The sequence below is a fragment of the Apiospora phragmitis genome (genome assembly GCF_038363925.1).
Source record: "Apiospora phragmitis strain CBS 135458 chromosome Unknown utg000013l:1.0-2965645.0:1.0-2969333.0, whole genome shotgun sequence".
NCBI lineage: Eukaryota > Fungi > Ascomycota > Sordariomycetes > Amphisphaeriales > Apiosporaceae > Apiospora > Apiospora phragmitis.
Window position 1 is genome coordinate 1,361,848 of NW_027117413.1, and position 16,365 is coordinate 1,378,212.

At 52.0% G+C, this 16,365-nt stretch overlaps 5 protein-coding genes across 5 annotated transcripts; 3 read left to right on the forward strand and 2 right to left on the reverse strand.

Moving 5' to 3' along the window:
• Positions 1-1,238: 1,238 nt before the first annotated feature.
• PG994_014146 (uncharacterized protein) lies at positions 1,239-2,715 on the forward strand (the record flags this gene model as incomplete). The annotated part of the gene is made up of 3 exons (XM_066865555.1): positions 1,239-1,506; positions 1,578-2,035; positions 2,059-2,715. 3 exons carry the CDS (start codon positions 1,239-1,241, stop codon positions 2,713-2,715), a joined length of 1,383 nt encoding a protein of 460 aa, XP_066708684.1.
• Positions 2,716-3,683: 968 nt separating this feature from the next.
• Positions 3,684-3,998, reverse strand: PG994_014147 (uncharacterized protein; the record flags this gene model as incomplete). The annotated part of the gene is made up of 1 exon (XM_066865556.1): positions 3,684-3,998. The coding sequence occupies one exon, from the start codon at positions 3,996-3,998 to the stop codon at positions 3,684-3,686; it is 315 nt and encodes a 104-aa protein (XP_066708685.1).
• A 1,558-nt stretch (positions 3,999-5,556) lies between these two features.
• Positions 5,557-9,587, forward strand: PG994_014148 (SET domain-containing protein; the record flags this gene model as incomplete). The annotated part of the gene is made up of 4 exons (XM_066865557.1): positions 5,557-6,267; positions 6,389-6,914; positions 6,938-9,415; positions 9,484-9,587. 4 exons carry the CDS (start codon positions 5,557-5,559, stop codon positions 9,585-9,587), a joined length of 3,819 nt encoding a protein of 1,272 aa, XP_066708686.1.
• A 1,336-nt stretch (positions 9,588-10,923) lies between these two features.
• PG994_014149 (uncharacterized protein) lies at positions 10,924-11,892 on the reverse strand (the record flags this gene model as incomplete). The annotated part of the gene is made up of 5 exons (XM_066865558.1): positions 10,924-11,000; positions 11,140-11,388; positions 11,459-11,495; positions 11,577-11,586; positions 11,672-11,892. 5 exons carry the CDS (start codon positions 11,890-11,892, stop codon positions 10,924-10,926), a joined length of 594 nt encoding a protein of 197 aa, XP_066708687.1.
• Positions 11,893-13,531: 1,639 nt separating this feature from the next.
• On the forward strand, positions 13,532-14,666 carry PG994_014150 (uncharacterized protein; the record flags this gene model as incomplete). Its single annotated transcript, XM_066865559.1, has 2 exons — positions 13,532-14,277; positions 14,387-14,666. 2 exons carry the CDS (start codon positions 13,532-13,534, stop codon positions 14,664-14,666), a joined length of 1,026 nt encoding a protein of 341 aa, XP_066708688.1.
• Between the last annotated feature and the right edge of the window lie 1,699 nt (positions 14,667-16,365).

Below are 16,365 nucleotides of genomic sequence, written 5' to 3' on the forward strand. Positions count from 1 at the left end.
CGATCCATGATGGCGAGTGTGTTGTTTATTCGTGAAGTCGGAAAATAGAAGCGAGGCTCGAATGCTACAAGTAAAAAAAAAGGATGACAGAAGTGAGAGAAGAGTTTGGGGATGAATGTGTTGAATGCGTAGTAGGTTGGTTGTGGGGGAGAGAAGGGGGAGAAGCGGTCGATAAATCAATGGGGTTGATTGACACTGTCTGCTTGCTCTGCTGAAAGAAAGGGAGGAGTCGTGCCTTTTTCCCTTGTTAGCCTGTAGCCTGTAACTACCCTTAGCCAGGTGCCTGGTGCTGGAAGGTCCGGCTTGGTTTGGGTCGGGTCAATCAAGCAATCTCTCAGTCTCCAGAGGTCTGCTTGGGTCTGGTGCGTGCCTGTGTGTTGGCGTGGTGTCCGCTGCGTGGGACAGGAGAGAAGTACGTGGTACGCTATGGAACTTATTCTACTCTACCGGAAATGATGCCAGTACCAGATAATTAAGCCAGACATGCGCCTTCAACTGGGGCATAATAATATAATACAGCTACCACTAGAACAAAGAGTATGCACATCCATATTTAAAAAGGACCTTTGGTATTATTGTAGCGTGCTTCCTACGATCTTGTGGCTAGGGACAGACAGTACGAGCATCTAAACTTGAAGTATGTCGACTTCGACCTGGACTGTGGTTTCCTCCCCCTACCTAGGCTCCCTAGGTTGGCAGTTGGCCCCTCCACAAGGAGCTGCAATCAATAGTTGAGCAACGAGAACCCCCAAAAAGGAGGGGTGTTGCTGAGGTTTGATTGGCCGGAAACGGCTGGCTGGAGAAACAGGTACGAGGATACTCGTGAAAACCACTAGTGCACATTTGCTTCCACGACCTAGCCAGAAAGAGACTCCGTCGGCATTCCGTGCATGTCGTTGCCCTGTGAACCAAGTCCAAATATTCACGTCCCGGATCTCCAACTTCATCATCACAGCTCGGCAACTAAACATTTTCTCGCACATGAGAACCGAGAACCACTTCAGAGCGACCTTACCAAATTCACCCACGGTAACGCGATACGTCTACCGTTTGCCACCGCTCACCATCAAACAAACCCACACACGTCAGGTTGTTGGAGATCTACCATGATGCTGATGTGACATACATACCTTGCACACTGAGGGAATCGAAATTAATTTTCGCGGCAAACCGAGCTTCTTGATCATACAATACCTACCTAAGCTAGCAGTCTTTACGTGCACGTCGATTACGAGAACATGTTGGTTGCACGCGACCAAGAGAACCTGGTGGCTCATCACCACAATGGGGCAGCACTCAAGCAGCAACATGCCAACCGGTCTGCTGGGTCCCGTTACCCCAAGACACCGGTCAAGATCCCGCTGAACGACGAGAACGCCAGCCATGTTCTCGGAGGTGCTAAGAGCGCCTTGGGAAATGGCAACCGTACAAAGGGCAATGAGAATGTCATGGGCACTTCCAAAGGCATCAAAGGAATGGATAAATCGAACTTCGTCACGCCTTGTGGTACGTCATCTTCTGACCCGGCCCAGAGCCAAACATCTTGCTATCCTGGAAGCTAACTCGCGTTGATATAGAACCGCGTGCTCGCCCTGCTCTCGGAAACAAGACAACGAATGCAAAGGCCAAGGGACCCCAGGCCACAAATGTCAAGAGTGTGATACAGGATCTAGAGAAGTCACAAATCAAGGCGCCAGGTACCGTTCGACCTAAACAGAAGCAGCCCCAGAGTGAAATCCAGAAGATTCAGGTGCACGCAGAAGTGGAAGACAATCTGAGCGACGAGGAGTCTGAATACTGCCCCCCAAAGCCCAAGGACCTGCCCTACGAGTCAGATGTTTTCCCGGATGGCGGATTGACGTTTGAGGCTCTGAAGCCTGAGAACTTGTTCAGGGGCCACTACCAATACTATTACAACCCCGTTGACAATGAAGGCAAGTCCAAAGCAGACAAGGAGTTGGAGGAGAGGAACCGCAAAGCCCTGGAGGAGGGCGAACGAAAGATCATGGAGGCCATGGATGATGTGGACTGGTCCGTTGGAGATGTCCCGAAACCAAGGACTACTTCAAGAAGAAGCCGGTCGCTTCAGATTCGTCATCTAGCAAGTCTAGGCCAGCTAGTCAGGCATCGGTCGTTCGCAGACCACTATCGTCGCTTGCATCCAAGAATGCTGCTAAAGCCCTCTCCATGGATGACACGACCAAGTCGCTGCAGCGGAAGGCAAGCCGCGCAGTTCCTGTTACTGCTCCAAAGAAAACGACGGTCTCGTTCATCCCTGCTCTGCGAACAGCCAGGCATCCTCTCGTGACTCGGCCTACTGTGGCCAAGAAGACCTCGATGGAGATTCGACACATCGAAGCAAACTCGCGCACAACAATTGGCTACAACAAGGGCCGCGCAACTGCATCAGCACTTGCTCAGCAAACCAAGAGACCTCTGACGAAGCAACCCCCGCCCCAGTACAAGCCCAAGGCGCCTGAGTTTGCTCGTTCAGAAACAATGACTTCCCACGACTCGGAGAGGACCATCACCCCGACCCGGTTTGCCCGCGGCAAGGAGGCCCTGGCTGCCGCTGAAGACGAACAGTGGAAGGAACGCGTTCCTTTCTTGTCCATTTTCAGTCCAGAGGACGAGGACGAGCTCGACGGAGTCGGTGGTGGTCTTCCCGGGGCATTGGAAGACGATGATGAGTTCGAGATGCAGCTGCCTGAGTAAAAGGGGATGCGGGATTGGATTTGGACGAGTGTACGAGGCGTTATAGTTGTATTCATCTAAACCGGAATCGGCGTTCATTGTTGGGTCATTGTTTGTATGACTGACAGAAGCAATGCTCGCTTCCAAAACGACAAGACACGATTACGCCCTCATGGGATTGGGGGCCAAGGCAAACACGCCATATGAGGAGTGGTTCATCTGGATCGGAATACCGTCCAACCACTGCCAGATACAGTATTTCATTATGTATTTATAAACTGTCAGGTTACATCGAATTGAAGTTTGGCCTACCTTCGTGGTTGAACTGTGGCTTTTTACTAGGTGAAGTTACTGCGTATGGTTGAAGCTCCACTTCCAGAACTCATGCCGTCACAGTGACTTCATCCAACACCCTTATGAGCACACATTCGTGGCGTAATGAGCACCTCATTGGAAATATATGTTTCTTACAGAGAGCCTGTGAGATTATAACTATGTACTTACTTACACTGAATTCATACGCTGTTATCGTGAAGTTTTCCATCATAATTGCTTGTCCAAGAAAACACTCTTGAGAACTACCAACAATGCCCTTTACTACAACAGCTACCCGTTCCGGTGTTCGGGCAATACGGAGCCGTGCGGGTTTTGCGCAACGCCCGGTGCCGTCTCTCCGGAGATACTATGCGGATAAAGAGTATCACGGATCTCGGCCTGTCGATACCATACCGAAAGCAGGTATGAAGAGAAGGGCTGGGCCGTCGGGCATGACGAATATGTAAGTTTGGTATCATTACGTTCTCGTGACTTCGAGGAGAAGAGGTTTAGTACCGCAGTTGCTGTCCTGAGTCTTCTTAACACTCTTTACTTTCTTAATTCTTCTACACTTCGATCGTTCTGGAGGCGGGCAGATGAGCGTGCTGGCTTGTTCCGAAGTTGGAAATCTAGAGACAGACCATGCGTAGGGGCGGACCTGGGCTAATCAAAGTTTATAGGAACATGATCCTCGGCGGCGGTGCCTTGGCTGCTCTTGCGGGCTGGACTCTCTGGATGATGACGGGGTCTCCGCCGTCGAAAACGGCGCGGATGGAGGCTCGCAAATGATCCAGGGAGGATATGGCAGTATGGGCCAGGGTCGACGCCTGCTGGGCAGGTAAATTGATACTATCCACGACGGGTAGCGGAAGTGACGGGAATTTTGGTGTTGCTGCTCCGTAGTCGGGTTGCGTAAGATAGTCGAGGCTGATCACATAGTCGATGGCCGGCACACGTATTAAAAAAGATTGAGTCTTCAATAGACGCATTTTCTCATGTCTCCAAGGTGCACCTCAGCCCATCATGGTGCCTACCTAAAGCATTCGCAGCCATACTTTTCCTACACCTGTCTGTCCGACAGCGCTCTAAGAGCCTTGCATATGCTGAAATATCCTGCTCAGATGATCCGATGTGCTGATCACAGTCAAACTTTTCTGAGCAACTGCATCTACATATGCATGCTGATTCCAATGGCAGATACAACCCTAGTATACCTAGTATCCACATCATGGAAAGGAAAAGTTGCAGACAGGATCCGGCTATGCATTTGGTATTATATCTTGACTGTGTTGCTCAAGGATGCTATATATAACCGATATGGAGTAAGCTCGTACATAGAAATAGGCTGGTCCTCTCAATTCCATTAGGGGGTTGAATACTGCAATAGAGAGCGTAATGCATTGATGATACAGAAGCCAGTCAATCAAACATTCATGTTTGCTACATTGGCAACCCACAGGTAACTAATGTGGCCTGAATACATGTCTCGTGGATGAATGCAGCAATTGTTCATACGTATGTCCCATTGCAATCGGAAATCTCTTTGTTTTCAATACTTGACCACTAAGAGGTCAGATGCTGAATGCAGGGTTCTCAATGGATGACACGAGTGAGCGAGCGTTGCATCTCGGTATTGGGCATTGTAGGCCTCAGCTTGGCGAGCGAATGACGCGACCATGCAGATTAATACTATTCCTCCCCCTATTTTTGTCACCCTGAATGGATATTTGGACAATCCCATCGAATCAAATCGTTCAAGACCCAATCTCGATTGTGGCAGAACTGCATGCCTGGAGGTTGCCAAGTGAATCCAAAGTTAGATTTGTGGCTGGGGGTAGAGCGCGCACTGGCCAGCCCTGGAAGAAGTTCACGTTGCTTCTTTCATGTGTCTTTTGAACTGGCATGCTTGTACCTCTCCCATACACTTTAGGTAGCGACAGTACCTGTTTCTGACACCGGTCAGCACTCAATACCCAAGGTTCCCAGGTGCCTCCGTGTCTGTGTCAGGGATCTCCAGCGCATCCACAGGTCCAGATTAATTTGGCTTTCGGCTCCATCACCGTTTCTTTGAGAGGTTGTGTCAATTCAATCTTCGATCTTCGACTTCCGACCTCTTTGAAGTCTGAACACCCCCCCAAGAATCCCCTTGGGACACTCTGGAACTGGACAATTCGACCGGGGCTTTCGTCAGCTTGCTTCCTCGCGACAACCACTTACCACTTATCTTCCTTTATTCGGCCTTGTGTTGCGGTTTGGGGCCGACTGTATCACTTTCGTTGTCTTGGTTTTTGGGGGGCTCCACACGTCACCTTTGCATCTCATTTCTGTCGCGTGGACCGTAGAAGACAATCTCGCGTCTTCTCATACCTCTTTTTGCCCACAGCCTCCCCACGACCAACCCAGGAAAAAATCAATCGCGATCCTCTCCCAGCTTACGTTCTCGATGAAGGGCGTCATCTAGGCTTCCTCCCCCTGTGAGTGATGATGAAGGTTGGTGGATTGAGGAAGTAGAGAAAACCAGACACCACTTTTCGCGAACCAAAGAATATGGCTCCAAGCGCAACCGGCGCGGGTTTCGCCCAATTTTTCCCTGCCGCCCCTCGCGCTGCCAGAGAAAAAGCCACAGAACGGGAGCGAGCAAAGTCCAGAGCTTCTTCAGATGCTGCCGACCGCGATCCTAGAATGTCTTTTTCGATATCCTCTACACTCGGTCCACGCGATGGCCCTGTCAAGTCCGACCTCTCCATATCTGATGCCGCGCATCCGCTCATCTCGACTGATGATACCGAGTCAACACAAGGAGATATCCTCAACGGCGTTGGCTCCGCCAGCTCGCATGCCAGCACCACCTCATCGGTCTTCAGTGCCAACAACCAATCCGCCTCATTGAACAACTTCTCATCGCGTGCTTCCAACAGCAATCTCACCCCACTCACCAATGCAGGCTCTTCCCCATCCTCTTCACATATCCCGCCCGCCAGCCAGCTCAACCTGCAACGCAATAAGCAGCAAAGCACATCTGGCGCTTCCCAGCTTTCAGAAGTCACCAGAACCCAAGATGGCACGAGCGCCTCTCATACTTCGACGTCCACATCGTCATCGTCGGCGCACCGACATGGCATCGTTGACCGTATCCCGGCCCTCGACCCGGCTCGCCAGATCAAGGGAACCAAACGCACCTACGATCCGTTGACCGATAGAATGTTGTCTTCGACCGACAGGAAATCCAAAAAGCCCGTTTACAAAGATCTCGGTTCGGTATGTAAACCACACTACATATATATACATGTCTATAAGTGTCTGGAGCGGGGGCGTCATCTGACTTGTGTGAAATGAAATAAAAATGAGAATCCTGGCTAATGCGAATTGTGCTGAGTAGGAAGATGACGCTCCCCCGACAGACCCCAGACTCGCCAAAGGCAGTTGGCTCGACTATATCAATGTCGATTTCCACCTGGCCAAGGCTAGGTTGCGCCAGACTCCGTACAACTTCAAGACATACCCGTATGACCCTGCCACATCGATCGGGCCTGGCCCTCCGACGCAAATCGTAGTCAGTGGCTTCGACCCCTTGGTCGCCTTTTCCAAAATCGCCCAAGGCTTCAGTACCTATGGTGAGATAGCCGAAAGTAGCAACAAGATGCATCCAGAGACTGGTGCCTATCTTGGCTTTGCTACATTCCGCTACCGAGATTCCAAACCTGGGCGACGACCAGTAGCTATTTCTGCCGTGGATGCCGCCAGGAGAGCCGTCAAGACCATGAATGGGCGTAGGATTGAGTCGAACCAGATCAAAGTAGATTTTGATCGCGACGGCAAGAAGAGCCGCCTCATGCTCGAGAATGTCCTGAAGAGAGGTAGGGAGGAGGAACAACAACGCTCTAGCGCGATCCGCTCCCAGCGTGGTACCCCGTTCCTCAATCTGCAGCGCCGGCGGCGCCTCGACCAAAGGGTACTATCGAAGGACTTGCGCGACCCCCACCAACAGCACCAGCTGCCTTTCGACAGCCTGCTGTGTCGACTCCTGAGCCGCACTCCTCTTTCGCGATGCCCGACAAGCCCAAGTCGTCTCTGATCGAATTACAACCGATATCCGAGAAGCTGCGGACCGACCCCTATATCTTCGTCTCTGGAGTCAATGTCCCGGTGATGGCTGCCACAATTGCACATATGAAGAAGCGCCTCAAGTCGTACCTCATCGATGACATCCGTGCCGACCGGAGTGGTTATTACATTGTTTTCCCCAACAACACGCGAGGTCGGGAGGAGGCCTATAGGTGCTACCGGTCTGCGAATGGAAGCGCCTTCTTCAATTATACAATGGTCATGGAGCTAGTCAACGGCATCGCTCCAGCGGCACAAACCTCTACAGCCAGTCATACGCGCCAAAGAAGTGAACACGAGCGAAAGCCCGCACCCGAACCCCGAATCCGATCCGAGCGAGACATACGACGCCGGGATGAGGAGGCTGTTCTAAAGGAAGAGAAAGAACAACGAGCCAAGGACTTCGATCCTGTGATTGAAGCTGTCCAGATCGTGCGCCGTGAGATGAGGGAGCACCTGATCAGGCACATCCGCACCAAGGTGGCCGCGCCGGCACTGAACACATTTCTGGATCCTGCCAATCACGCCGCTAAGCGTCGCAAACTCAACCTCCAGGACCCCCTTGACTTTATGGGCCCATCCGTTACGATAGTCGACGAAGACGAGCCCACCCCTGTGAGCACGCCCAACTCTCGAGCAGATCCCATAGAAAGGCGAACTGCCCGGTTGGACGTCACCGCCCTTCCTCGCATCCGGAAGTCCAAGGCTGCGGCGCGGCGGAATGATGGCTTTGCCGATCCATTCGGTCGCAAACGAGCAGCCCCGGTACGCAATGCTTTTCGCGGCCTGCACCATCGCCTTGCGCCCGACAGTGACGATGAAGCGTCAGAGAACGAGGCGGAGACTAGAGACTCAATGGCTCGTGATACAGAGGAACCTGAGTCACGCCCTCGCAGCCGCATGAGCACCGACGAAGATGGCTTCGACGATTCGATGACGGAAGCCAGCTTCGCACTCAACGACGGCCCCGTTCGGACCAAGAAGAGGAAATTGGATCTGCAAGTCGAAGCTGCCATCAAGAGGCAGAAGAAGACGGACGAGGAACTCTTCGGTGTTACTATCGGTACTCTCGAGACGGATTTCCCAGCTTCGGACGATGTCGCAGATGTTATTATTCCCGATGCCGACGCCGATAGGGAGCAGACACCCAGCTCCGCCCAGCCACCAACAGAAAAGGGTGCAAAGGGGAAGAAGAAGCCGGCTGCCACCAGAACCAAGAAGAAGACCAAGAAGCAGCTTTTCGAGGAGCGCGAGGCGTTGAAGAAGCAGCAACAGGCAGAAGCGTACGTAGAAGAAGCGCTCGAGCAGGTCGAGAAGGAGGAGACCGTGGAACCAGACGATGTTCCAGAGAAGGTGGCCCTCAAGTCGGCTTTGAAGAAGGAGGATAGCGAGCCTTTTGTCAGAGATGAACGTTTCTCTGATGCTATTGTTCCGACAATGGTGCTTCCCTCCAAATTCAAGCTGGACCTTTCGTCCTTAATGGAATTGCCTATGGATCCGAAGGACGGGCCGGATCTTACTAAGCTCAGGAAGAAATTCACTGTTAAAGACATTGGTGACCCGCGTCTCTGGATATGGAAACACAATCGGGTACGGGAATTAAACGCTCCTGCTCACAAACAGGATGAACCGCTGGTCATTGAGGGCTACTACGTGCCAAACTCGACTGGAAGTGCCCGCACTGAAGGTGTTAAGAAGATTCTTAACTCCGAGAAGTCAAAGTATCTCCCGCATCACCTCAAGATCCAGAAGCAAAGGGAAGAACGGCAAGCACGTGCTGCAAGGAACGGCAAAGATCCGGTGGCTTCCGCTGCCGAAGCTGCTCGACTTGCAGCCGAGAAGCTTTTGGCTAAGGGCAACTCGCGAGCGAATCGTGTGAACAACCGACGGTTCGTGGCCGATCTCAATGACCAGAAGCGGTCCCTGGGTCAAGACTCGGACGTTCTACGCTTCAACCAGCTTAAGAAGCGGAAGAAGCCAGTCAAGTTCGCCCGGTCTGCCATCCACAACTGGGGTCTCTATACCATGGAGAACATCAACAAGGACGATATGATTATCGAGTATGTTGGCGAGGAGGTCCGGCAACAGATTGCAGAAATTCGTGAGAATCGATACCTCAAGAGTGGTATTGGCAGCAGCTACCTCTTCCGCATCGACGACAACACCGTCATCGATGCGACTAAGAAGGGTGGCATTGCTCGATTCATCAACCATAGCTGCATGCCAAATTGTACGGCCAAGATTATCAAAGTGGAAGGAAGCAAGCGAATTGTCATCTATGCCCTACGGGACATCGCTCAGAGTAAGTCCAGAAGAGGCCCCGGATATCCGTCCATACGTTGCCCAGAGTTTACTGACATTGAGTTACAGACGAGGAGTTAACCTACGACTACAAGTTCGAGCGAGAAATCGGCAGTCTAGACCGTATCCCCTGTCTTTGCGGTACTGCAGCTTGCAAGGGGTTCCTCAACTAAGCCCGCCCTCCACCTTGACTTCCAACACCATGCTAGATCAACTCGGTTGCTCCTTGTCCCTCCAACCTTACCCCTTTCTAGGCGTCCTCTGCGTTCTTTTTGCCTCATTGGCAGCGTCTTACCGACGTCGACATTTCGTTTTACATGGAGTACGGGTTGCGCAAATTGTTTTCCAATTTTAGTATATATGCATACAGGGCTGGTTTTGCTTTAATACTATCCTGCTTGCCTTTGTAGCAAGAATCGCAAGTACAGGGTCCATCAGCGGGAAAACAAAAGAAAGTATGTTTGTACACTACGTTTTCTTTATTTTGCGGTTCTTGATCTCAAGCTGAGATGTTTTGTATTGCCGTCTCCAAAGAGCAAAGCGTTGATGAAAACAGAACAAGGGAAACGGCGTTTAGGGGACGGACGCATGCTAGGCCCTTAGCATGCCGCGGGGCTCGGAAACGCTGACTTTGCCGTCGCTGAATACATGCGAATGAATAACAGTTTGCGCCGATGCATGGGCATGGGTGGGGGCGCCAATGAAGTAGGACGCCATGAGAACTGATAGACGAGCGATGGGAGGGAGCGTCACACCTCAGCTGGGGACGACTACTATTCAGCTCCACCAACACCGCCCTCTGATGCTTTTACGTCAACTGCCTGGGCCAAGTCTAGTCTTCGGCAATGACGAATTAGATAATACCCATCGCCCCCGAATGGGGTGACTGGGAGGTAGAACAAGACAAGCCGATAGGCCTACGCTTTGCATCGTGGAAGAAACTTTCTGGGTATATCAGAAATAAGCGGCTTGTGTTGTGGGGGATGGGAAAGGGGGAAGGGGAGAGAGAAAGAGAGAGAGAAGGAGAAGAGCTTCGGCAACACTCTTTGTACATAGCCAAAGTCCGAAGCGACATTCCATCCGATTTGGTCACATGCCCCCCAAAGAGATGGGGCGGAGAGCAGTCGCCTAGGATATAATATCACGATGTCTATATGCGCACGCGCAACACTCATAACCGACCGCTTCTGCTTTTTACCAGCAACGAACTATTGGGCATTTGGTATATAATACTCTTGAGAAGCTTTTTATAGTATTATCAACGTGGTCATGGTATAGATAATGATCAGCCAATGCTTGAATTCCAGAGCCAGTTGCTGCTTTTGTCTTCATCCCCGTGCCAGAACGCCTTTACAATGCTTCTTCCATGCTTAAAATGCACTTCGAGGAAACTGACAAATCTTCGACCCAAAACAAACCCCTTAAAATGCCTTGAACACCAATCCCTACGATTTTTTTTTCTTCACGTAAATGGTGACGACTTTGTACTAATTGCGAAATGGGGCGGACTTAAGTAGTCACTTCCGGCAGTTTCTCGATCACATATTTACCCCTGGCTACCGACATGATAGGGACACCAGGAATACCTGTCAAATGACATAGGATTAGCTCATGTATTTGTAGAGAGTGCGTGAGAGAGGGGGAGAGACAGAGAGCCGGCCGGCCGAGCAGCAGCAGCAGCGCATAACCGTCCAACCGACTATCGGTAAAGGAAAATTAACTTACGTCGTACGCGGTTCTTCAGGTCCTTATCGTTGGTGGCGATGATGTAGATGCGGTGCTTCATGACGGTGTTGACGATGCAGTCATCGGCGTAGATGCCCTTGTGGTCGCAGGTCAGGCGCTCCCAGCGGGGGTCGCGCGCGATGCGCAGGGCGAGGCGGTACTTGGGGCCGAGGCGCTCGAGCTCGCCCATGACGCAGTCGCTGATGATGGGGTTGGCCTTGGCCAGCAGGACGTCCATCATGGATTCAACTATTACAAAGGTCAGTTCCGCTTCTTGTTGCTCTGTTGAGGATGGTATCGGGAGGGATTCGGCACGTACGGAGAGGAAGCTTGCGCTGGATGGTATGGGACAAAAACTAGAAGAAAGGTTGGTAGGTCAGTATAGGCGCAATCTCGAGTGAAGGAGGCATAGTGCGCAGGAGGAGGGCGGTTCGTACGTTTGTATCCCTAATTCAGACGAAGTGTGGTTAGCAAGATTCTTTCGGTTCGGTGATAGCGCATGGCATCGTCGGCTCAAATCAAGAGGGCTTACACAAGGACATTATAGGGCGGCACGAGGGCGGAATTGGCCTGGAAGAACATGGACGAGGGCATCTGGGGCACCTCGCGGACGAGCTCGGTCTTGGCTTTCGACTTGGGGTTCTGGGGGTTCTTCTCCTCGCCCTTGGCGGCGTTCTCTCGTCGGCGGGCGTCTTGCTTGCCGATGACGCGCTTGACGGCGACGAACTTGCGGGTTTTCTTGGCGACTCCCATATTTCCGGTCTCAAAGCAATGGAGATTCGAGAGGTAGAGGTATCGTGGGGAGAATTCGGCTACTGTTCGTAGTAGTAGTACTGTCGAAATGCGCTTAGCAGCATTCAGTACCTATGCAGACCTTCCGCAGATTCCAGGCCCCTCCGGCAGAATTCGCAGCTCTGAAAGTTGAAAGTCGAGCTGGAAATTTTGACCGCCCTGGAACTTAATGGCTCCGGGGTCCGAAGACGCGCTGCTGCAGGACCCATAAACCTTGGAGCGATAGGCGCTCCCCCATTGAATGCAGGACCCCCGAAAATGCATATGGGGTTCTAGATTGCGACGTCACTTTTTGGACATGCATGAACTCGATGCATCCTATCAGTCAATGTTTTGCAGACGGTCGCAGGGAGCAACCAGGACAAAGTCTATCAAAAAGGAGGCCGTTCATTTCCCCCTCGCGAGTCAGATGATTCTGGAGTGAGACTCTTGATATATTTGAAGTCTGAATAGAAATGCTGCAGCCTGCATCGTCTCTACACGCCGATATATTACCCGCATATGGGCTGATGTCTAAAATGAGGGTAACAGTAACACGGGCCCGGTGCTGGTCAATTGCCCTGTCCCAAGAATAGTATCGCTAGTATTGCCCCAGGGTTTTTATTTTCCACGGCTGCCGATGTTTGCGCCGGGCGTTTTATGTCACCAGGCGCAAAGCTGTGTAGCCTTTCACAGCATAAACTGCCAGCACCTGCCAGAGCAGTCGCCAACCGGTGGCTGATTGCAGTGCAGAGCGCAGAGCGCAGGCGTAGGCGTAGGCGCAGCGCAGGTAGAGCAAGCCCAATTGAGTATTGGCGCGGTTCGTTGTGAACGATTTTAGCCTGTCACCAACACAAAAAAAAGTCCCTTCTTCTCACTGGGACCTGTGACCCAGTGCTGGGTACTACGGGGGAGACACTATTACTAACTGAGACTCCTTTTTTTCGTTTCCCCCTTCTGATTCGGGCTTAATGCATCGTATCCCTCCCATCTCATCCACCCACCCACTCCCAGTCAGTCCACTCCAGTCCCTCCAGTCCACAACACGGATACCCATACGACCTCCCTTTCTCCCACTTACAGCGGAAACACCACTATTCACACACAGACTGACGGCGGGCAGGAAAAGCACATCAACTCGGACAAAACCACCACGCGACGTCGTTGAGATCGCTGCCATCTTCTACTAACTACTAGCCCATTAGCATGCAACCGTAATAATCCCATTCTTTCTTCCATTTCCGCCCATTCACTTGTTGTTACTGTACGCCTCAGCCACGCTCTCTTTGATACTGCTTCGCCAGCCGGTACGGATACTTCCCACTGAAACACTGCGATCCGACGAACCCAACTCGACTCCCTCATTCGTTTGTCACATCCCGTGTCGCGCCTCCCGTTTGAATGTGCGTCTGAGGAAAAAGAAAAGGCCACTACGCGAGCCGGAGTTCACTCTCCCGCTCACACAACAACCACACGGTATTCGAATAGTCCTTGGCCAATTCCAATTACACGGCCGTCCCTGTCTGCTGCTCGTCTCAGACGCCGTGACTGTAACACGCGATATCCATTTCGTCTCGGAATCATTACTCGCCGTACTCTCTCGCCGTAATCTCTCGCCGTCATGTCCCGGCCACGCCCCTCCTTGAAGCGGGCATTGCTCCTGTCCACGCTCGCGCTCTTTGCCGCTACCGTCGTCGCTCAACCACAACAGCCTACAACTGACGGCAACAACGCTCCTGCCCCAACAACCGCCGCCAACACCGATGCGAAACCTACAGAAGCCAAGACGGATGCCACAACGAAAGAAACAACAGAGGCAAAGACCACCGCCGACTTACCCCCTCTGACAACCGAGAAGAAGACGACGGCAACCACGGCGCCGACGACCGCTGACAATAAACCAAAACTTAGCACCACGACTCCTGGCAAGAACATGCCTACCCTCCCTACCCTCCCGGGCTCCTACAGCTATCCGCCGCCGGCTGTCCCGGACACTCACAATGCGCCCTTCATGCGCCAGTCGACACTCCCTCAGGGCACCTTCTTCATCATAGTGGGCTCGATTTTGGCTGCCATTGGTGTGGCAGTCCTGGTATGGCGTGCGGTAGTTGCCTGTCTCCTGCACCGATCCGTCAAGCGCGCCGCGCTGGCACAGCACTTGGCCAATGACAAGGCCGGCATTCCTGGGGCCGGCGTAGCTGGTAACAATGCTCCGTTCTACAAGTACTCGGACCAGAACTCGGCCGGCTCCCTGGGCGCTATCAATGCTTCGGCCGGTCGCGGGGTGCGTAGGACGACACGCGCCCCCGTTCCCTCGTCTACGCCGAGCCAGACGAACCTGTTCTTTTTCTCCGACTGCTCCCGGCGGTACCCAAGCCGGAAATCGCTCGTCCACATTCTTGCCTTCGGGCTTTTATGCTGCGGGCCAAGGAGCCCCTCAGCAAAGCTCGCGCCAGTCTATCCACAATTCGATCAGCATGACGGATCTCCGGCCTGATTCCCGCGGTGTGGGCCGTCCCGACTCTCGTGGCCTGGCGCGTCCGGAGTCCAGGGGCTTGGGTCGTCCAACCGAGTCGCCTGGCCTTGCACCGCGCCCTGATCAGCGCCGCAACGTCAGCACCACCTCGGTCAACCTGACGCGCCCTGCTAGTCAAAGGGCCCCCAGCATGTTCCTTGACGACCTGTTGGACGACACACCCGGCCAGTTCCCGCCGCCTCACAACGGGACATGGGATCAATCAAGGGATCGGTTCTAAGCAGTCTGGGCAAAGAGGAGTTTTGGTTATATTATTACTATTTAATTAATGTATCAGGCCTGATCTGATGATGGCTTTGTGGGTTATTGAAATCCACGATCCTGTCCGGGTCCGAACGCATCAACAAGAAAAATGGAGTTTTCATCATGCTTTTGCCCAGGAGAAGGGGGTTTGTCTTCCTGGTCGAACTAGATTTCTGTAATGGCCTGATCACTCACTACTGCTGTTGTCATCGGTAAACCTTGGGAAAAGAAGGGGTGCATCAAGAATGGAGTTTCCGGTCTGGATGGTTGATTATGCTCATCGCATATTTCGTTAGCCGTCACTACAGTAAATACCACTTTTTCTGATATTCTGAACCAGCTTTCCAAGTGTACACGCCCGCACTTGCTGCTGAGTATACAAATTAGCCAGCTTGCTGGTGGTTATGTTGAGGAATTCGCCGGGTTTTCGTGATGCGATGCACATGTTTGCCTCTCAGCACGCAACGAGTACGGAATGACAACATTGCAAGGTATCTAGCTAGTATTCTATTTTGAGTTGCCAGTGCTCAAAGGCCACCCGCGAAGCTCATAGCTAGGGGTGCTATCATTGAACCTCCGGAAGCCAACCCTTTGGTACAAAGTTCAGGGTGAAGATACACCGCGGACTACCTACAGCACCATACCAGGAATGGTTCCATGGGAAAGGGACGGACACTCGTGGGAGCCCGTGTCGCTTAAATGGGGTTGTCATGTAAGTACGTTTTACTGGCACATATCTGCTGGATATAAGACGGTTTTGCCCGCTTATACACACAAAAAGGGGGTTAAGTGGCTGGCCATGAAGAAAAAGATCCCTGGATGACGAGATAGTTATCCATTTCTGTTGGTTGAAAGTGAATAGTTATAGACACCCAACCCGAAAGCTCCGGGCGGGCAGCATAGTACTTAGCATTGTGTTTATGCATGTCGGAAGAGGAATCAATCATGTGGTGAGGTTAAAAGGATAAGTTGAAAAGAAAGGGGGCGAAGAAAAAAAAAGTGACCGCAGAGGAGAGTTGAACCCTCTTGCCTTTTAAGTATGATATAATAACAATACTACCTACCGCTAGGCTACACCGGCCCGTTCAAGGGAGAAGGGGTATGTTTAGATATATATATATTGATTGATCGATCGATCTATTGGAGTCATAAAGTTTAAGGAGGCTGTGGGTGAGTGAGCAGTCACACTTTGAGGTAGCCATGGATCGTTGGCACACAACATGTCTACCTACATACGAGAACGAGAGAGACGGTGAGGTTTTGCAACGACTTGTGTGACCGGGATCTAGAACTAAGATAAGTTGAGTACACAATAACATTCCTTACTCAGTGTTTCTTGGCGTAGCTGGGACGGTGCTAGTCTGGCTTTTCAGACTCCTAAAAAGGGATGAGCAAGAAAGCAACGGAAAAGTTTGGAACAATGCTGGAGCCATGCCCTCCTGTCCGCCAGTAAGCAGTTTGGGTGGTGTTCTTTTCACTTACACGAGTCCGATGTGGTGAACAAACATTTTCCTTGGGTTTCAATCGACTCAGCGAAGCGAAGGGCGTGAGAACGCGCGTCGTACGGCCGCACATACGAATATGCCAGTGTGTGCTGGCTGCTCCTGACGCTACTACGCAGACGTATTGCACAGGCACAGCATTATGTATAATGTTTATGTTGTGTATTATCTTGG